The sequence below is a fragment of the Telmatherina bonti genome, assembly GCF_933228915.1.
Source record: "Telmatherina bonti genome assembly, chromosome: 11".
NCBI classification, from domain to species: Eukaryota; Metazoa; Chordata; class Actinopteri; order Atheriniformes; family Telmatherinidae; genus Telmatherina; species Telmatherina bonti.
Window position 1 is genome coordinate 34981778 of NC_136629.1, and position 22466 is coordinate 35004243.

General features: G+C 38.7%; 1 protein-coding gene across 1 annotated transcript; it reads right to left on the reverse strand.

Moving 5' to 3' along the window:
• Window positions 1–534: 534 nt before the first annotated feature.
• Window positions 535–22342, reverse strand: ddx43 (DEAD (Asp-Glu-Ala-Asp) box polypeptide 43; the record flags this gene model as incomplete). Its single annotated transcript, XM_079248840.1, is given in 17 exon segments — window positions 535–604; window positions 606–733; window positions 1578–1665; window positions 1748–1886; window positions 2042–2151; window positions 2429–2556; window positions 2827–2914; window positions 7301–7401; window positions 7593–7734; window positions 7820–7930; window positions 8690–8808; window positions 13886–14045; window positions 19229–19310; window positions 19395–19589; window positions 21484–21595; window positions 21735–21790; window positions 22069–22342. Coding segments are annotated over 17 exon segments (2103 nt in total).
• Between the last annotated feature and the right edge of the window lie 124 nt (window positions 22343–22466).

Sequence of the window (22466 nt, forward strand, 5' to 3'; positions counted from 1 at the left end):
AATCTAATGACAAACTGTGTATTACACATTTTCTTTTATAATAAATATAAATAATTACCTCATCAAACGTACAAGAAATCTCTTCCGAAGAAAAAGGTGGAAAACATTTTATTAGAACACAAGTCGTCCAGCTAAAAGTCAAAAGGAAAGAGTACAAACAGGTGTCTTTTCTCTTTAAAAAGGAGAATTTATTTGACAGATTTCTTTCTGCCTAAATCAACATTTTACAAAATAAAACTTTCAAGTAATTAAATAATGTTGATGACTTAGAAAAACAACAGCTGGGGAAAGCGTTTATCAAACATTTAACTTTTTATAACAACCAAGTCTACAAACCATCCAGAAAAAAACTAAATAAAATACAATAAAATAAAGAGAGAAATACTCAGGAGGGAATTCAAAAGAAATATCAGGTGGTTTCAGATTTCGAGCCATTCTGCAGATAAAAAACAAAAACAGGCTGTTTTAGTTGTTTATGTTTCTATTTCCTTTTGTAAACAATGATGTGGAGGTTACCTGTCCTTCAGTCATGTATCAGAATCTCCAGTTTTGGGCTGGGTCTCTGCCACCTTTTCCTCCGCCACCTCTTCTGCCCCATCCTCCTCCTCCTCCCCCCCCCTCCGCCTCCTCTTCCTCCTCCATGTCCCTGTCCTCCCCTCGGATCCCGTAACTCCTTCTCCCTCTTATGCTTCTCGTATCTCTCTGCCATGAGCAGCAGCTCCTCGGGGATATCCTGCAACAAGACTGAATGTGACGTGGTAGATATGAAAATTAAATACAACTAGACCTGTCATGGTAACAAATTCTGCCATGCAGTTGTCTCAAATTGTTGCGATAGACGACAATATTGCACTCAGTGATTATTTTTGTCATTTTGAGACCATTTTCAATTAAATTAACAATAATTTCATAATAATACAAGTACTTCCTTTCAAAGATCAACGTACTTTAATTTCTAAATAACATTTCGCAGACCAGTTGATGTTCATCCAGTCTCCAGTCGGCTAAAACAGACATTTGGTCTCTAAACACTTGGGAGTTCAGGGTCCAGCCAGCAGTTATACAAACTATGGTAAAGCTCATATAAGGGGACATGTTTGGAGTTGACTAGAGATGGAATGGTAAAATGTCATTTTTCATGTCATTGTAAAGTTGTGGAAACGCTGTTTGTATGTTCATCCAGGCGACTCATACTGGCTGAAAATGTTTGCAACATTTTTCAAAATGTCGCCTTTTTAACAATATTAAAAGGCAGCATGGCTTCACCAGCCACGCTGTCTGAGTGCACACCATGTTGCAGCTGTTTGTATTTAATCTGTCAGGAAAAACGAGCTAGCCTGTTTAAGGTCTTTTTTTCCCCAGGTGGGAAAACTGGAGTTGATGTGCAGATGGAAACTTGTTTTATTGCTTAGTTATTGTTTAGTTAATATTGTCTTAAAACAAACGAGGCACGGGTGGTTTGCTGTGCAATAATACACACCATCAATTCATATTATTCTCATTCGCACTTTAAATTTTCTGATTTAATAAAAATAAAACTATGACAACATCAAATTTTTTTTTTTTTTTTTTTTAACTTGTCCTGCTCGCTCCAAAATGGGAATCAGCTCCGGGGCCATCCTCCAATCTTCTCTTGTTACCAAGGTTACGGCAGCACCCGATCGCCTGAAACAAAGATGCATCGGTATCACAAACTAATCCATAATCAACCAAACTCAGGTCTGTGTGACCAAACACACACGCTCACCCTGCTCGGCCGGTGCGACCCACACGGTGAACGTACTCCTCGATGTTTCGTGGGAAGTCATAATTAAAGACATGCGTTATGTCGTGGACATCCAGCCCCCGAGATGCCAAATCTGTGGCGACGAGGATGCGAACTCGACCTGTAACGAGGCAGAACACCCCCTCTGTGGTCACTCTGGATGTTCGGCCTTTAATGTGGTGGAACGTGGGCCGAGATACAACATCAACATCCGGTTCCTCTTTCAGAGCCGTGCACGTCTTATTCTACAGAAAACCGTTCTTTCATGTGACTTACTCTCTTTGAAGTCTTGGAGAGCTTCTTCCCGGTCGCACTGTTCACGGTTACCATGGAGACTCTGGACAGCCAGACCTTGCAGACACATGTCACTTGACAGGTCATCAGCACTGAGTATGATATTGTAAATGGAGACATAAGCATGCACAGAACAGTTTAGTTGGTAGTTAACAATATTAATTTAAAAAAGCGTCAATTCTAAGTAGAGATATAAGATTCAGCATAACAGCAGCAGTGTGACAAGGTGCAATGACATGCTTGTTTGCACAAGCCAGAATTTACAGGATAAAAGCTTTGTGTTTATAAAACAACACAATAAGAATAACAAATAGAGACTTGTGTAGCAGCAAATGGATGTAAAGCGCCGTGTTAGCTGGACATACTCACATGATCTTCTTGCCAACGAAGACGAGGACTTTATCCTGGGGTTCCATGTTTCTGATAAAGTCAAAAACGTAAGACTTCTTTTCTTCCTCACGGACAATCAGCACAGTCTGCTGCACTGTGTTAACTGCCTGAGACAAAAAGACAAGCCCAACATGTGTACAGTAAATGGCCTGAATTCATACTGGGCTTGTGTGCGCGCGTGTTACATTTACATAGCACCTTTTTATTCCACTTAGCACTCACACCTGGAATCCAAATACAAGCCTACTGCTTTTTGACACAGAAGGCCGTTCTCATTTCACAGCCATATAATTGTGAATAATTTGTCTCCAACGTCAGGATGGAACAAAACAGGCACATACAAAACAAAAAATAAGCAGTAAGGAACTAAAACTTACCGCCAAGTCCAGCGTACCCACATAAACCATCATGGGATTCTTAAGGTAAGATTTGGCCAATCGTCTCACCCCTGTAGGCCAAGTGGCACTGAAACATGAGTTCATTGAAATGGATGTTTATCCACACGTATGCAACATGTTCAGTAAATATGTGAAGAACGACAGAATTCAGCGTTGAAACTGAGACCTGGTTCTGCTGCGAGTGCTTTTCTGTAAATGACTGCATGCGTGGAAAGTGACACAAAAGGGTTTTAATGTTTCAGCTTGCTGTGGCAGGACCACAGAGCACGTTCATACATGACGTGTTCAGTTGCTTTCAGGTTAATATAAAGAAATGAATGCCTGCCAAGGGCGAAGACGAGGACTTTATCCTGGGGTTTTCTGGAGGCTTTCAGCACAATAATCCCTTTTACTAGGATGATAAAACTCATTTCCAGAATCTCAATCTGGTAATGAAAAGTGAACAACAGTAAATGATTTTCAAAGTCTACATTCCACATTTGTTGGATTATTAAACTCTTGTCTTTGTGTCTTTCACAATCAATCATGGCTGCTACCTGGTAGGGCCGGGCGATTAATCAGATTTTTATCTCAATTACGATCTGGGTTTTCAACACTCATAAAAACAAAAGGGTGCAATTTCTTTCTTTCTCTTTGCAGTTTCCTCTCCTGCTGTCTTCAGCTGCTAATCGAGTGTCTCTGGCATTGCAGCGCTGTGCTGTAAACTCCTCCCACAGCCGCTTTGCTTTCATTCAGACACTGCTGCCAACTTGGCAACTTTTTTTGGTTAAAAGCGACAAGCGACAAATCTAGCGACTTTTGCTGGAGATGTTAAAGAATTTTCTGGTGTTTTGGTGACTGACTTGAAGGCACATATTGTTCTGCAGTTCCTGTAAGGAAGGAGCAGCGGGAGCCTCTCCCGTCCTAAAGCACTCCCAGGCGGCCAGTCTCAGTCGGCTCCGGCTGCAGGTCCATGTAGAATAACTGCAGTAGGTTGTGGAAGTTCACCTAAACATAGTTTATACCATTGTCAGTGAGAATCGTCTGCATTATTTTCTTATAAACGTGCACGTAGTTTGGCAAGTTAAATCACTACAATATCCCTCTGTCACGGGGCGTCACCATAGCAATACGTTAATCTTTTAACAGGTGAACGAGAGAAACACGCTGTAGCTTGACAGCGGTTGTTTGGCATAAAAACTGCATGGAAGTTGTTGAAAGGCCGACCAGGAGATTGTGTCATGAGCTTCCCCTCTGACCTTTTGACCCTAGAAAAGCTATACTGAAATAATATATTCACTGCAGATTCACAAATGTTTTCTGATTATCACAAGCTTTAATACTATATGTATTTTGTTTGTAACGCAGTAGTTGATTAGTTTTGTTATAACCCTTTTTAGTAAACTTTTATAACTTTATAAATTCATGTTTGTAGATTGTGGAGCAGTGGTGAGAGCGGAAACCCCCCTCCCTCTGTTCTTCTCCTCTCTCCTTCTCTTTACTCCAGGCCCTGATGCAGCTGTGGGGGGGAGGCAAAAGAAATTTCCCTTCGTAGTTGACCTTGGATGGCAGAGTGGAGAGGATAACAGAGATGTTTTATGCTGTTTGTAATACAATAGTTTAATTAACTGTAGTAAACTTTTATAAACCTTTGGTTTTTAGTAGTAGTAATTTTTGTGAAATTATATTTACCATATAAAAGTTTGTAGAGTAGTATTATAGACGGTGTGTTTAAGAAGTTAGTAGGTGAGAATTCATCCCTATTCCCCCCTCTTCTTTGCAGCGCTCTTACTTTAAGATAAGAAGCTGCATCGAGACTTGACATGTTTTATGAAGTTTCAAATGCCTAACACCATAACAAGGACTCTCTCTCAGCCCGAAACCAGGTTTTAAATTGTTTTCAAAAAAAGATTATGAATTTCAATATGTCAGACACCGGCAGGAACTCTCCTCCTGGTTTCTCAGCTTGGGCTGGAAGAAGATGGAAGATTCACAAGGACTTCCTGTATGCCGTAATTGTTGTGAAGACCAACACCTTATCTCTCTGGAACCTGCCTTGGTGCAGGCCTGAACCCCCTGAAGCGGAAGACTTCTTAGCTCATTAAAACAGAGTTTCTTTGTGTAACTGTTCCCCCTCCCATTCAGGGAAAATGCATGCTTCTTGAAGGAGGGGACTAGTAGTTTTGTGTGTAATAATTTGTATTACAGTAAATGAGACATGTATGTGCGTTCTATAAGGTGGAGTTTAATATAAAAACTGTGGACAAAGACGGAGTGACAGCTTTTGCAGCTCCGCTGCGGCCCCAACGCATCACTTTGAAGAAATTGGACTGAATTGGAAACGACCGTGGAGAACTTATTGTGTGGGATCTGTAACTTGAACAAAATTTAGTATGGGTTTTAGCCCAGTATAGTATAGATTTTAGCCCTGCAGAAAAGATAGCTCTTTCCGGACGGAAAGAGTGTTCTTTCTGAAAAGGAAGATAGAATTTTAGCAAAAAATACTCTCTGGGTATTTAGTCCAGCAGAAAAGGTGGTTCTTTCTGAAGAGAAAGAGCATTTTTTCTGAAAAGGAAGACATAACAGTATTGTGAAAAAAAAAGGAAAAAAAACTTGAGATTTAGACCTGCCAAGAAACAGAATTTTTCTTTTTCCTCTCTTTCTTGAAGAGGAAGTTTAGAATTTTATAGAAAAAAAGAAACCCTTTTGGGATTTAGCCCTGCCAAAAAGGAGAATTTTTCTGAAAAGAAAAATTTCTTTTTGTAGAGGAAGACAGATTATATAAAAATAAATATCCTTCTGGGATTTAAACCTGCCAAAAAAGGAAATTTTTCTGAAAAGGAAAATTATTCTTTCTTGTAGAGGAAGACAGCATTATAAAAAAAAAAACAAAAAAAAAAAAAACCTTTTGGGAATTTTAGCCCTTGGTGAGGAAAAATTGTTTTTTTCTGAAAAGAGAAAACAGTTTTTCCCTTAAAAGGAAGAATAGACTTTAACAAAAAAATATTCTCATCTGAGACATATTGTTGGTTTGTTCCAAGTGTAGTCTCCTCTATGGAGACTATTCTGAATAAAGAAATATAACATTTTAACATTTTTCTCTGAATGAGGAAGATATTTCCTTACAGAAAAATTGAACAAAATTTAGTATGGGTTAAACCCTAAGGGGAATTTTCTTTATTATTCTTTGTTTGTATTAATCTAATTGTAATAACCTGAAAATCTTTCATAAAAGGGGTAAGAGTTAAGTTATAACCTTAACCTCCCAACAAAAAGTTAGCTTCTTCATTCTTCCAGTTTAAGGTCAAGAAAGCGGAAAGGAGTCCTCAAACTCTTCAGGTAAGCCCCTTTACCCAGACCAGCAGAGGCATTAGGTTTTGAACTATTATGCTGTTCTTATAACATTCCGACCCCTGGCAGCGAAAAACTAGACTAAGCTCGGAGGGTACAAAGAACCATTTAGTTAGGCTAATAGTTGGGACCTTTTTGTAGGGGATCAGTGTGAGAGACTATCCCTGGGGGGTCAGGGGGAGAGTCTGCCCCCCACCCCCTTACGAGTAAGAGATAGGCTTCGGCAATATTGTCTGAAGGGGTTTTATGAAAATAACTCTAGTAAGAAATTAGCTTCAATAACAGTTTCTTATTAGGGTCTAGGATGATTAAAAATAACTAGTGCGAAATTAGCTTCAGTAACAGTTTCTCATTAGGGTCTAGTAATATTATATAAAATAACTGGTGGGAAACTAACGTCAGCAACAATTTCTTATTGGATATTAAAAAGAATTCAAAGAACTAATCTTAGGGATAGTTCTAGAGAGTTCGAACCTCATAACCAGATTCTCACTGGTTATAAAATATGAGAAATTAAATAACCAGTACCTCACTGGTTCTACAAAATATTAAATGAGAACCTCATAACCAGATTTTCACTGGTTATAAAAAAATATTAAAAGAGAAACCCCTCGACTGGAGTCTCACCGGTCAAAGAAAAGATCAAAGAGAGGAACTCGAGAGGGAATTGTTTTGCAGTTACATCTCTGAGGGTTCAACAAAGTCAACATGAAATAGTTTGTATACGTCTGCATATGTAGCAAGTCTTGTAAAAAAGAAATACAAATTTGCTATAAAATGTTTACTGTGTGGGACCATGGTATAAGCGGATTAAACAACTCAAAACCGTGCATTATACGGTTATAACGCACAACGCGGAGTCGAGAACACCACGACGTGCAGCGCTGTTTAATCCTTATATTTATCTATTCAGTTTATGTAAGTATTTGCACTTTGTCAAGACAAAACTTCATGTTTGTTTTCTAAAATTTGTGGAATCCTAAAGACATTGTTTAATAGTCACAATTTAATGTTAAATTATGTTGGTAAAGATAGAGGATAATCGTGTTAAATAATGGAGATCTCAATTTCAGTCAAAATAATCGTGATTATAGTTTTTGCCATAATCGAGCAGCCCTACTACCTGGTCATGACAGTCTGCCGATCTGGGCGGATGTCCAGAAGAATCTTCAGAATCTGGGGTTCGAAGCCCATGTCGAGCATACGGTCAGCTTCGTCCAGCACCTTTCTCCCCCCCACAAAAAAACAGATATTAAAATAACCCCTCCTGAAAAAGAAAAGCCCAATTTGTGCAACTGCAAATGTAGGTGATGTGAAACATTGTGAGGTGCTTTAAAAAATATAAAAGAACAATGTGAAAGAAATGGAAAGTAATTAATGTTCATTAAAACTTTCACCAAAAGCAAAGACCTGACCAAGTAGGTGATGGATCGAAGATTGATGAGCTCATTCATCTGAAGATCATTGAGACGGCCTGGCGTAGCGATCACTATGTCAACACCACTCTTCACCAGGTTGACCTGGCCTCTCCTGTCACCTCCGCCGTAGATACAGACACTGAGACAACATGCACCAGGAAGAGCTCTGTCATTTCAAGTTATCATTGATTACAGATCTTAATCCTATTCATAGTTATTTATACCATTTGTATCCCTTGTAACGGTACTTGTTGCACTCGGCTTCAATCTGCAGCGCCAGCTCTCTGGTGGGAGTCAGTACCAGCATGCCAGGTCCACCGCGCTCAGCTCTCGGTCTAATGTGAGTAGACGCAATTTAAGACGGATGTCATGAGTCCTTTATTCTCAAGTCTAATAATTCCACATATTATTCCACATTCTATTTTCTAATAGAATATGTGCTTCTATAAGACCGTAAGATCTGGAACTGAAAGGATCTTTATGAGAAAAGCTGTTATTAGGATGAGTTTATACCTTGTATGTTACTTGTGTTAAGAGTCTGTCGTGTCACTTAAGTTTAGATGGGCTGGACAAGTATGTAACACTTAAATATATAAAAAAAATAAATAAATAAAAATAAATAAATATATATATATATATATATATATATATATATATATATATATATATATATATATATATATATATATATTCATTCATATGTGGGATTTATTCTTTACACAGCAGAGTAGATTCAGTTGGAATGATACTTCTTAGTTACTTGTTTTTTCATTATTTGTTATGTTGACATCAAATAATAGAAATTAAAACTATTAGACCAGAAAGGAGTTTTCATGTGATTTCACACATTTAGAGTGCTGGAAAATTAATTAACACAGAATAATACAGCTAATTTAAAAAAAAAAAAAAAATTTTTTATTTACAATAATTGCTCACAGAAACTTCATAATTGTGACATCCCTACTGCCAACTTGTAAAAGAAACAAGATTGCAGTACTTGTGGTTTTTTGTCAATATGACACAAACATGTGAAGATGCCCAAGAAGAAAAATGGAAATGAATAGCAAAGAAAAATTTAAACAGCTTGTACTCACACAGGCTGTCCATCCATATGGATGAAGCCTGGCAGCAGGTAAGCCAGTGTTTTCCCAGTTCCTGTCTGAGCAATTGCTATCAAGTCTTCTCCAATGAGTAACACTGGCCATGCTTGAGACTGGTGAAGGAAGAGTTTTAAATGAAATATCTGGATCAATGACACACAGACAGACTAACTTACTATTCATATGACTAAAAATAAAAAACACAAAGCAAAACAAATACATTGTAAAGCAATGAGGCAAAACTAAATATTGTTTTTAAACATTAATTCAGTGAAGGATTTTTTAAATGTATGTAAATAACATAAAAATTCAATATACTGAATATATTCAAAAACAAAAACCCACCACGAGGCTTAATGTATTATAAAGGTACAGTGTTTACTTGGCTTTGTGTTAACAAAAGCCAAGTATTGCTTTCATGAATACATATTTTACAGCAGTGAAATCCCAATGGAGTCCATATAAAAGCATTCCTGTTGCTCAGAACTAGATACTTGTAAATCAAATCAAACTTTATTTCTTGAGCACTTTTCATGCCAAAGGCAGCACAAAGTGCTTTACAAGATAAAATCAAGTCATAATAAAACAAACAGTAGATAACACACAAACACACCCACACACACACACACCCATCTTACTACTTCTTACTTCAGAAACAGTAAGAAGTAGTAAGAGCAACAATAAAAGAAAATATACATATATACATAAAAGGACTTCACAATAATATACTAAAAATAAGAAATCTAATAAAACAATTTATAAATAAAATAATAAATTAAGTAAATTAAGTAAAAGTAAAAGATTCTGTAAATTCAGTTAAATGCTAAGCTAAAAAGGTGTGTCTTGAACCTCTTCTTGAAAACATCAACAGTCTCCGCGGCCCTGAGGCCCTCTGGCAGGCTGTTCCACAGTCGAGGACCATAACAATGGAAAGAGGTCTCACCGTATGTCTTAGTTCTGACTTTAGGAACCACTAAAAGGCCAGTACCAGAGGACCTCAGGGTCAGCGAAGGCTCATAATTAAAAAGAAAGTCAGATAAATTAGAGGGCCCAAGACCATTAAGACATTTATAAACAAGTAAAAGAATTTTAAAATCAATCCTGAAGCGCACAGGAAGCCAATGCAGCAATTTTAAAACTGGTGTAACGTGTTCCCGCCCTCTGGTCCTCTTCAGAACTCGTGCTGCCGAATTCTGTAGTAATTGTAGGCTGGAAAGAGACTTTTTAGGAAGACCAGAGAGCAGGTGGTTGCAGTAATCTAATCTACTGGAAATAAAAGCATGCATCAGCACCTCTGTGCTGGCAAGAGAGAGAAATGGGCAGACTCTGGCAATATTTTTTAGATGATAAAAACCTGTTTTTGTTACATTTTTTATGTGTGGAATAAAATCCAGCTCAGAGTCAAGAATAACTCCCAAATTTCTCACACACTGGGAGGGATTAAAATGTAATTTCAATAAAAAGGATCTCTCTCTTGCCTTCAGGACCGATAATTAAAATTTCAGTTTTGTCCTGGTTGAGCTGTAAAAAGTTTGCTGCCATCCATGACTTTATATCTGAAATACAGTTTAAAAGAACATTAAGTGGCTCTAAGTCATCAGGGGACACGGCGATGTAAAGATGTGTATCATCGGCATAACTGTGAAAATCAACGCCGTGTCTCCTGATGACGTCCCCAAGTGGTAACATATACAGGTTAAAAAGTAACGGGCCTAAAATTGATCCTTGGGGAACCCCACATTTTATTTCATAGGTTCGTGAGGAGCATGTATCCACACTTACAAAAAATTGTCGATCCGAGAGGTAGGAATAAAACCACTTAAGAGCAATCCCTGAGAGGCCCACCAGACTTCTGAGTCTGTTTAATAAAAGCTGATCTACTGTATCAAATGCGGCACTAAGATCCAGTAGAACAAGAACAGAAAGTTTCTGTTGAACTATAAATATATAGCTCAACAGAACGCCGCCATGTTGCATCAGCATCTTAGAACAAGGTAGCTGAAAGGGGACAGAAATGACTGTGCATCATTCAACTTGCCATTTTCCATTGAAACGTAAGATTATCCATACTTTGCCCCAAAAGAGGGAAGGGAAAAAAGCCAAGAAAAGAAAAAGACATCATAACCGGCAGACAATGAGAGTCAACATGGGTGTAGCGTTTACCAGATGGAGATGATTCACGAGGAAGAGGGACTAGGAACTAGGAGGGACGAGGAAGATTAAGGCCACTTTTAAACGTGCTACTGAATCCGATTTGTATTGAAGTTTGTCAGATGCGACTGCGGTCTGAACAGCCAGGTCTTTGTCGTCATTCTGAAACTTCAGGAGAGAAGTCTCCCAAAGGCAGTGCGATGTACTCAGTCAGGCGTGAAGTCATGGACTACAGAGCAAAAGGAGGATTTGGTGATCTTAAAAAGCTTAGCCAAGGTGATGTGACCCGCCCTTGACGCTAACCCGTTCCTACTCATTATCTCAGGGTGATTGGTCTCTTGAATGACGTGACACGCCTTGAGGCAATCTGTTGACAGATAACGTGAAATGTATTTCTTGACATTATGAAGTTTTGGCAGAACTCCAGCTCTGTGAAACCGTTCGCATCCTGATTCTACCGCTCCTGACTCCGACGCCGCATCAACAAACTCCTTGGTTCTGATGGTGCAGCGATTGCTTTGAGCAGGGACATCAAGTTAAACTTCTTTTTTCATCCTTTTTACCACAATCTGCTCACAAATATGCCGACCACCGCCACACACACCCGTAAATGAAAGTATCAGTTGCATCCATGTTTATTTCCGTAAACACCGTTTGGGATGTTAATGTTCAACTGAGCATGCGGGTCACTTCAGGAGCGTAACGGTGTGTTCACTCCAGATGTGTTTTGAGCATCAACAGCGTCAGGTTTACATCTAAAGTCCATGCGGAGGTGCATCAAGGAGGCGTTAAGCTTTGTCGCGGCGCGTTTTCAGCGTTTGACACGCGTCATGCACTGAAAATTTAAAAAGTTTTGAAAGGTTGACGCACGTTACGCGCAGCAAACACCAGAGATGGAAAATCCGAACTTTTGCCGCTTGACGCGGAGCGATTTACGTCACAGCTCATTTTTCAGCAGGAGGAAGTCAAAAAAGGAGAACAAGCGAATCGTTTCGGTATTCGCTGTGCAAAGCCAGTCATCTACGACTGTTCACATTTTTATTATCGTGATAGGAACAGAAAGGACCTTGCCTAGCCCTACGACGACGTTCTCTAGCTTTATTTATCTAAAAAAGCCATGCCATTCCTTCTACTGCATCCGCCATCATTCAGACTGACCGGAAGGAAAGCTCCGCCTTTCCCCCCCTTTCCACCACATTTGCCACTTGCTCCCAACAAGCGGCAAACGCGTCAAGAGCGTCTTGGTTGTTGGACACAAAAGTGACAGTTTAGTGACCAGCAGCGAGTGTTCAGCGTTTTGAGCGTCTGGTGTGAACACACCGTAAGGGGTTCACACCACAATCTGCAGAAAAGTCACATTTAACAATAATGTAAAACAGCCAGGCAGAGAAAAATCAGATTTAAGGAATAAATCCGAATGGAGAGTCAAAGCCTGCAGGCTGAACGTGGCCTAACTGGATGCCATGAACACATATCTCACACGACATATTACCCGTTATTACAAGCATGCACGATGAACTAAAATAGACCAGTATTCCAGCTCCAGTATCAGCATTATGCAGAACTTGCTGTGCCACTACGAAACGTGCACTCCAATAATCAATCTGACCAAGCCTGTTACAGTGAAATGAAACTGAAACATGAGAGTGTGATGAGACAGTTTCATTTCCCCTCGAAGAAAAATAGTTCATTTTTCATGGAGATCTAGAACAACACGTTCTGCTTACAAGCAACCTCAGAAGAAAAAACAAGTGTCTTGCTTTAACACACACACACACACACACACACACACACACACACACACACACACACACACACACACACACACACACACACACACACACACACACACACACACCTGAAGCTCCAACTTTCACATTTAGTCATTTACAGTGACACATTTTAGGACCGACTTATTTTAAGAAAGCCTGCAGCAACCCTTTGTGTCCTAAATCCATTTAAATTTAATTACAAGACAGATTAAAAAGTATGAAAAGGTACAAAGCTTGTGTGAGGCAGGCATATGGGGTATTTTCAGTTTTAGGAAATTAACTTTGCTAGAAAGACAATTCTTCCACAGTCTTAAAGGAAAAGGGACGCCTCCGCATTGATGACTGGTAAGTCATCAAAGCAACATAAAACCACAAATGAGAGCAGTCTGAACTGAAACTGGCTTTGGCGGTAGTGCCAGATGTGCTTGCAATGAGGAATGCAGCTGTCAGCATATATAGTCATCTCTAAACTGTGACGTGATGCAATAGAAGTTTACATGGCGAAAAATAACTTTAATTACTCCACCTACAGTCATCCAGTGTTTTTTTTTTTTTTTTTTTTAAATAGATTACTGTATTATTACTGTAAATACGACCGATCTCCCCAGGAAGCCACAGAGTCAGAGCATAGTTTACAGAAAATGTTCATGTTTTGGCTTCGCAAAATGAAAAAAAAAAAATAAAAAAAGAAGAAAAAAAAAAGACGTTGATTCAACTCAATAAACCACAGGTTCAGCTCTTTAGGATTTGGAAGTTTAAAATGAGAAGTTTCAAAGAAGTTTAAAAACTTCTCCATAAAAAAGGTAGTTCATCTATCAAAACATCCTACTGAGCACTCAGCATATTCCATGCACAATTTTTTCCCCTTTTTAGGGAGACTATTTTTGCAGATGGGAAAATAAAGAATAAAAAAATGGAGGGAAATCAAAAAAGATGCTACTATCTGGGTATTTCCAAATCTGTTTGTCACAATGGGCAATCCCCGTGATTTACCATGAATGATTTGTTGATACCCAGTCATCTTTCTTCAAAACAACTGACCGAAGATGCTGAGTACAAACGGGATGGTGCACTTCAAGCTCACTAAAATCTGGAAAAAAAAAAAAAAAAAGTGTGTTTTTTGAGGCAAATTTTGCTTTGCGAACAGGTTTATGTTTTCTACTTTTATCATAAAGCCTGCTCTTATTTATCTTTATTCTCATGTTGCGATCTAAAGGAGGATGTAAAGAAATCTTAAAATGAAATTATTCTGGTGCTTTGGTCTTACCTGGATGGGTGTCGGTTTAGCAAAGCCAACACGGTCAATATTTTCCATAATCTCTGGATAAAGCTGAAAGGCCTCCAGGAACGTGCGACAGGGATTTGGAATGGGTCGCTTCCCCCCCTCCTCCTTCAGGTCATCCACGAAGATGTTGTTATTTTCCTTTCTGTGGGAAAATGCAACAAAAGAACATGGTTGGATGACTGGAAACGGTGGAGGGGTTAATTCCAAGCAACAACCTAAAGCAAGAAAAAAGCTGAGATGGAATGCTGTACACCACAATATATAAGAAACATTTGGTCCAAACTAAGCAGCACTATATTATTATAGGATTATTTATACACTACTCACAAAAAGTTAGGGATATTTGGCTTTCAGGTGAAATTTATGGAAAATGCAATATGTTCATGCTACAGTGATATAATATCATAAAAGACATTTAAGTAGAAGGATGCACTACTGATTTCCTCATCTCAAAAAATTCATTCAACACAAAAGGTAACAACAATGGTAGTTACACCACAACAAAAAATTTGAACGTCTCAATATCTCGTCATGTGCCCATGAGCATCAATTACAGCTTGACAACAATGTCTCATGCTGTTCACAAGGCAACTTATTGCCTGCTGAGGCATGGCATCCCACTCTTCTTGAAGGGCAGCCCTCAGGTCATTGAGGTTCTGGGGTGCAGGGTTTCAAGCCTCTACACGACGGCTCAGCTGATCCCACAGGTTTTCAATGGGATTCAGGTCTGGAGAGAGTGCAGGCCATTCCATTTGAGGTACACCAGTCTCCAACAGCCGTTCCCTGATGATGCGGCCTCGATGAGCAGGAGCATTGTCATCCATGAAGATGAAATTAAGCCTGTGCTGTTCATGTAGGGGCACAATCACTGGATTAATGATGTTATTCAGGTAGTATGGGCTTGTCACTGTACCATTCACAAAGTGTAGGGCAGTTCTGTACCAAGTGGACACCCCTGCCCACACTGTAACACCGCCACCACCAAAAGCTGGCCTGGTCACAACAGTGGCTGATGCATAGCGCTCTCCCTGACGTCTCCAACATCGTTGCCGGCCATCATTTCTGCTCAGTGTGAATCGACTTTCATCAGAGAACAGCACTGAGGCCCACTGGTTCCTCGTCCAGCGTAAATGCTCCCTGGCCCATGCAAGACGATGATGCCTGTGCCTGGTGGTGTGGTCAGGTACCCGTGCAGGTCGTCTAGCACGCAGACCACGCTGATGGAAACGGTTTGGAATGGTCTGACGTGACACTTGGGTGCCTCTCACCTCTCTTAAACGTGCCTGGAGTTGAGTGGCATTCATCATCCGGTTTCTCAGGGCAGTGTTCACAATGTAGCGGTCATCAGCACGGGATGTGGCCAAAGGACGTCCACTTCTAGGCCTTTCTGTGACTCTTCCAGTCTCTCCATATCTCTGTTGCAACCTGCTGATGACACTCTGTGACACTCCAAGCTCAGTGGCCACTTCTGTCTGAGAACGTCCTGTTTGAAGCATCGCAATGGCAAGGGACTGTTGTTCCATTGTTAGGTGTCGTCTTGGTCTCATGATGTCAAAATGTGAACAGCATGATGAGGACAACTGTTTAAACACCAGCTCTAATTGAACCAGGAGATTTATTGGTCAATTCAAGGATCACACACCTGCCGTGATTTTTGCCGTTAAGCTCCTTGTTAGAGAACAGCAACTTGTGCTAAATTTATTGAAACATTTAACAGTTGGACATGTGCATTTAAAAGCTTAGAGAAGATCACATTAAGTTCACCTGTACAGGTTTAAATGCATTTTAGGCTTGTTGTGAAATTTCACCGAAAAGCTGAATATCCCTAACTTTTTGTGAGTAGTGTATGTACCTCCTGAAATGGCTTCATTTATAGGAGGTATCATGAAGATATAGCTTTGAGTCACTGGTTAGCATCCTCACGGCTTCAAATAGAGCTGTCGAGTAATGCAGACGCCCCAGTATGCGCTTTATACTTGCCATTTGTGTGAGACTGGAGAGTAAATACAATACTTCTCACAATAATCCTCCGTTTTCCAGCAATATGTAGAATTTGTTTAAAATTATTTTACAATTATTGCTGTAATGTCAGAAAGATCTCTGGATCTTCAAGTACAGCTCTGTTTTCTCTGCTTCCTCTAATTAGTTGCATAAACTACTCGCAAAAAGTTAAAGATACTTAACTTTTAGGAAAACATTTATGATAAACTAATATTACATCATGAATGTGGAACATTTAGGTAATAAAATTTGGAGTAATATTTGACCCTGACCTGTCCTTTGGTCCACATATTAAGCAGGTTACTAAAACAGCCTTCTTTCATTTACGTAATATAGCCAAAATTAGGGACATTCTGTCTCGGAGTGATGCAGAAAAACTGGTTCACGCTTTTGTTACTTCGAGACTAGATTACTGTAACTCTCTATTACTGGGCTGTCCTAAATATGCCCTGAAAAGCCTTCAGCTGATCCAGAATTCTGCAGCCAGAGTCCTGACCAGAACCAGCATGAGAGATCATATTTCTCCAGTTTTAGCCTCTCTTCATTGGCTGCCTGTTGGATCTAGAATAGAATTTAAAATCCTTCTCCTTACATATAAAGCCCTCCACAACCAGGCACCACTATATATCAAAGACCTCATTGTTCCTTATATACCAAGTAGAGTACTTCGTTCGCAGACTGCAGGCTTACTTGTGGTTCCTAGAGTCTCAAAGAGCCGAGCAGGAGGCAGAGCCTTTGGTTATCAGGCCCCTCTCTTATGGAATAAGCTCCCAGTTAGTGTTAGGGAAGCAGACACCCTCCCCACCTTTAAGACTAGGCTGAAGACTTATCTTTTTGATAAGTCCTATAGCTAGGGATGGTTAGCATCCCTTAGTTATGCTGCTATAGGTTTAGACTGCTGAGGGACATTTCCTGATACACTGAGCTTCTTTCTTTTTCTCTTTATCTCTTTCTTTTACCCCCCCCCCCAATAACAGTGTTGCATCATTAACATGTATGTCTCCTGTCTCAGCAGGTCTCCCTGGCCGGGAGTAGCAGTTCCTGTTGTCTGTTGTCTTTCTGTCCTCTTCCCCCCCACACAGCAGAGGCAGATGGCTGCCTGTCCTGAGCCGGGTTCTGCCGGAGGTTTCCTTCCTGTTAAATGGGAGTTTTTTCCCTTCCCACTGTTGCCAGTGTGCTTGCTCAGGATGGGAGATTGAGTTGGACTCAACTCAATCTGTTGGTTTCCTTATATAGGCTGTTATGAATTGGCCTTCATTATGTTTTCCCCTCTGTCTGTAAAGCGTCTTGAGATGGCATTGCCGTGATTTGACGCTACATAAATAAAGTTGAATTGAATTGAATTGAGGTAGAATTAACGCAACAAAAAAAAAAAAAAAAAAAAAAAAAAAAAAAAAAGAATTAACGCAACATTAATTCCAGTTTTCTTTCAACAAACTGTCTAACAACAGTGATGGGTACACCACAACATAAGCATGTCACTGTCCCAGTAATTTGATATGTGTGTGGTCTTTTCTGATGATGTTTACATGTAAACAGGATGATGAAGAGGAAAGTTTATATACAACAGATTCAGAACAGTTAGTGTTTGACTCATAGTTCAGAAACTTCCTTTGAGTTTTTTGTGATTACCAGTAAGCTGTGCAGTTACCACTTAAACCCTGAACAGCTGCACACAAAACTTTAGAGAAAGTTATGGGATTAAAATCCTGCCATAACCTGAAACGAAAGAAAACATTCTGAAACCTTGAAAGTCAGAGTTAATTTAAATTAAAAGCCTGAAATAGAGTTTTGCAAGTCTGAAAATATGATTTGAAACCTTCAAAAAGAAGTTTGGATCTCTGAAGCATAATTTTGGACTTGAATTTTTTTTTTTTTTTCCCCATAAGTACAACATGCAACATACATAGTTTCTGTCTCACATTTTCAGAGATTTTTTTTGCAACTTTTCTGTTTTCAAGACGACATTTTCAGAGTTTCAAATATGGCATTGTTGTCCCACTTTGCAAAAAACTATAACATCTAAAAACTGCTTCGTGCCTGTTTGCAAAAAAATTCTCAAAACTTGTTTTGAAACATCAAAATTTTCTGCAAACAGAAGAGTGAATCTTGCAATTCACACTTGTGCAATGTTGAAAATTATAAATATTTACAATGTTCAAATGTTACAGTTTAGCACTGCAAAGTATCGCGGAAAAGCAATATCGTGATTATTCAAAAACAACACATTCAGATAATCTCCCATTTTCCTTTATAAAAGCACCTAATGACAACTGTATCTGGTCAGACAGAAACGTGTCAGCTAGCTGAAGTCCCGGACAGTGTATGGAACTGATTACACTTTTATCATACTGTGATTTACGTACCAAAAGGCGCACTAGATAATAAGGCATAATATCAATGATCTTTTAATATCACATCTATTTGGATACGTAAGGTGCATTAGTGTCAGTGATAATTCTAATGCCTGTTGGTATGCATTAATTTTGTATGCACGCACACATAATTCGGCAAGTTAAATCATCTTTATATGACTGTTGCAGGCGTCACCATAGCAACACATTAATCTGCTGGTTTTTGGCAGGCGAATAAAAGAAATGCGCTATAGTCTTTCAAAAGTTTAGCATAAAAACAACATGTTGACCGACATAAAATAGTTCCTATACTTCAGCATATTTAGCAAGTTTTGTAAAAAAAAAGAAAAAAAGAAAAAAAATGTTGCTATAAAATGTTTACTGTGTGGGAGGATGGTATAGGCAGATTAAACAACTGAGATCTGTTTATTAAAACTGAACTACGCTGCTGCTAGTCATGGTGTTATAGACTCCATGTTATACATTAAAAAAACCTACCGGTAATGCACGGGTGCAAGTTGTTTAATGCGCTTATTCCATGGTCTCACACAGTAAACCAGTACCAGTATGTTCAACCTGAAGCATAGTATATGTTACTCTGCGGAGCTCCTGACAGCTGTAATGCCCTTAAGCGGTGCGGCTTTGTAGCTTACTAAAGTCATACAAAAACATATTAAACAGTTTTTTTGAGCGCCTTGTACAACATAAAATCACTTTGAGGTCAATAAGCACAACCAGAATTAAAAGCTAATTGTTATTATAGTTAATAAAAACAGAAGTTACGGGAAATGGTGGGCAGTGTCAGAACCACAACTACAACCTTCTCATCACTAAAATTTAATCTTTCAAAGCGGGTTTGTGCATTTAATTCTGCTTCTTCTCTAGTAATACTGAATCAGCATAGCAGTTTGTTTCATGGTGCCAGCGCATCATTTTTCTGAATAAAACCCAGGGGAGCGGGATGAATTACCTCCATTCACTGACTTCTTCAGGTGTGAGCATGGACACACTCTCTGCCTCGGTGTAAAACTTCTTCTTTATGGGTGGGACGTCTGAGGAAAGGTGTGCGTATCATCGTACACAGCAACTCAAAAACAAATCATGTCTGCAAAATTCATGGAAACTAGAGGGCTCACCTTTCCACTTGAGCTCTTCGTATTTGTCCTTGTTCTCCCGGATAGTGTTCCAGTCTATGGATGGACGTGCTGGAACTACAGCAGAAGCCTCTAGTTGTGCAGCAGACCAGACAGAGTCATTGCTGACTCTCCTATCAGCTCTTCCTCTGTGGTCACTTCTACTGTCCCCTCCGTAGTATTGCCTTCTGTCAGGATCTGAAAAACAGACCAAAAAAAGTAGTTTTTAACAGTTTATTGCAGGACAAAACTACCATTAACTCGTATTTTCTCAGGTTTAAAATGAACAAGCTTTAAGAAATGTGATTATACTGTCATCCATTTTATTTCATAAATGTGATAGAATACTCTTTACTGAATACTCAGAAATCATTAAATTAAAAATACTTTATTAATCCGAGGAAAATTGCAATGTTATAAGTGTAATATTGCAATCAGAAAGGGGAAAATTCTTGTCATATCATGCAGCTGGGTTGTTTGTACAGTCCATGATGAAATTGCCCAACCAGCCACCACACCTAATGTGCAATGCTTAGCTGCATGTAACCTCAAAACAGAAGCTTGTAGGTATGCAGAGCTGTTAGGGTTATTAATGTGTGTGGTATCTTAAGTTTCTATATGACACCGGAAGACGTACTGACCTTTCATTCAGTTGTTTTCCGTCAAACCCCATTCATTCTGCTAAATGACTTCATATGTAGGTGTGCTGGTTCCCAAAAGAAACATACATGCAGTTGAAATGCACATCAGCTCATTTAGACTGATGTGTTCATCTCCCCCTAGATCTGCACTGATGTTTGAAGGCCCCCCATCTCCCATAATTAATTAATTAATTAATTAGGGGTGGTTAAATCAAAAAATAGAAATCTGGATTTTTTGCTTCACAATTTTAAAATCTATTTTTTTGTTAAAACAAACTGAAAAAAAAAAAATTCTTTTTTTTTTTCAAATAAATAAAAATAATCCATTACAAATTTTTTGTTATTTTTATTGATCTTTTAACTTGTCTTCTTGGGCATTAAAGCAGCAGAATGATGAGAAAAATGATGAGCAAAAAAAAGTTTTATACATTTTTTTTTTGTTTTTAATCTACAAAAATTAGCAATAACAAAGAATGGTGAGAATCGCAATTTAAATTGAATCGGCACTAAAAAAAAAAAAAAAAAAAAAGCCTTTTTTATGATAGGCTACTGTAATCACGTGATAGGCTACCGTAATCACGTAATAGGCTACCGTAATCACGTAATAGGCTACCGTAATCACGTAATAGGCTACCGTAATCATGTGACAGGCTACCGTAATCACGTGATAGGCTTTTTTTGTTTGTTTTTAATCTACAAAAATTAGCAATATCAAAGAATTGTGAGAATCGCAATTTAAATTGAATCTGCACTAAAAAAAAAAAAAAAATCAGAATCAAATCAAATTGGGACAACAGCATATTGTCACAGCCCTTTATATATTATTTATATAATATATTATTTATATTATATATATATATATATATATATATATATATATACACACACATATACATACACACACACACACACATAAATATATATTAGTATACAGTATCAGTAATATTGTATACAGTATGAGTACACCCCTCACATTTTTGCAAATATTTAATTATATGTCTACTTTAGACACTACAGAAATGGCACTTTGATACAATGTAAAGTAGTTAGTGTACAGTATATCTACTTAACTGGCCTCACACTGAACTGTCTTACTGTTTTTAAGATATTACATATAGAGAGCTAGAGAGACAGACAAACTGCTTTAAAAGCTCCCGTCTGTAACATATTCATATTTGCATGTATCTACCAAGATAGCAAAGAATTATGTCATACAGTGTTTTTGTGTGCCTGGGCATTTTTTTTTTTTTTTTTTTTTTTTACAAAAATTACATTTAAATTCGTAAATGAAATAAAGTTGATAGTCAGTATTGTTGCCTTGAGTCCCATAATGGGATCACACACGTGGGTATGACTGTTCAGCTACCTAAAATCCTTTAGAGAATGTCAAATAAACATTTATCTAGATTTTTTTTTAAAAATTTAAAAAAATAAAAATTCCATACCTTTACTAAACCGTGAGCTGCCACCTGCTACCAGGTCTTCAATCATCTCTTTGGCTTTTTGCTGAGCAGCAGAAGACCCAAAGATGGCCACCTCTCCTTCATAGTCACCCTTGTTTATCTTTAATGAAAGAAAAACAAAATCCTTACGGCATAAATACCATAAAAATACTGTTTACATTGGTCATAACAAATAGATCCTGGCGTTTAACAATGAAAATATCTGTAGTAAATGATAGCAGCTGTTCTGGTCAACTTGCCTTGATTCTTGCTCCACTGCTCTCCTCAAGTTCGCGGATTTTGGCTCCACCGCGACCTTTAATTAGCAGAAATACCATTAAAACTTCAGATTTGTTTGTTTCTTTTTTTTTTTTTTTTGTTTTTTTCCCAAACGACACAGACTTAATCACGCATAAGCCATTCTGACACAGACAAAATGAAACTACGTCTGCAGAAAGCCAACTAAACTCCACCATGTGTCATAATCATGGAAGCTGCTAATTTAGCATAACTAGCAACTAAATTCATTTGGGCCAACATAAAGTAATGGAAACTTTGTCTCTACGAAATTAATACTGAAAGGTTGGAATATACCTATTACCCTCCCAACTGACGCATTTTCCAGTGAAATGGTCAAAGGGACAGAAGAGTCCGACTTTCCACCATCAAATGCTCGCGGGCCTCCTCCTCCACCTCCTCTCCGACTCCTCAACTCGCCTCTGTTCTCCCTTAAAGCTCCGAATGAAGATCTCCGTTTAAAACCAAAATATACATTTCCAGTTTGCCTGTCATCGGCTGGAAATATCCATTCGGTCGCTTTGGGCACCTTGTGGTGAATTTCGTTGGCATCTTCCTCCCAGTCAGACATTTTAAATCCGGGCTCCCCACGTGCGGGCTAGCTGCTGCTCACGAGCGGAGCGGTTAACCGAACCTTTAATGTTGCCTTCAAGTCCCATCTCGAACATCGGAATTTCGACAACATTTAGATCACG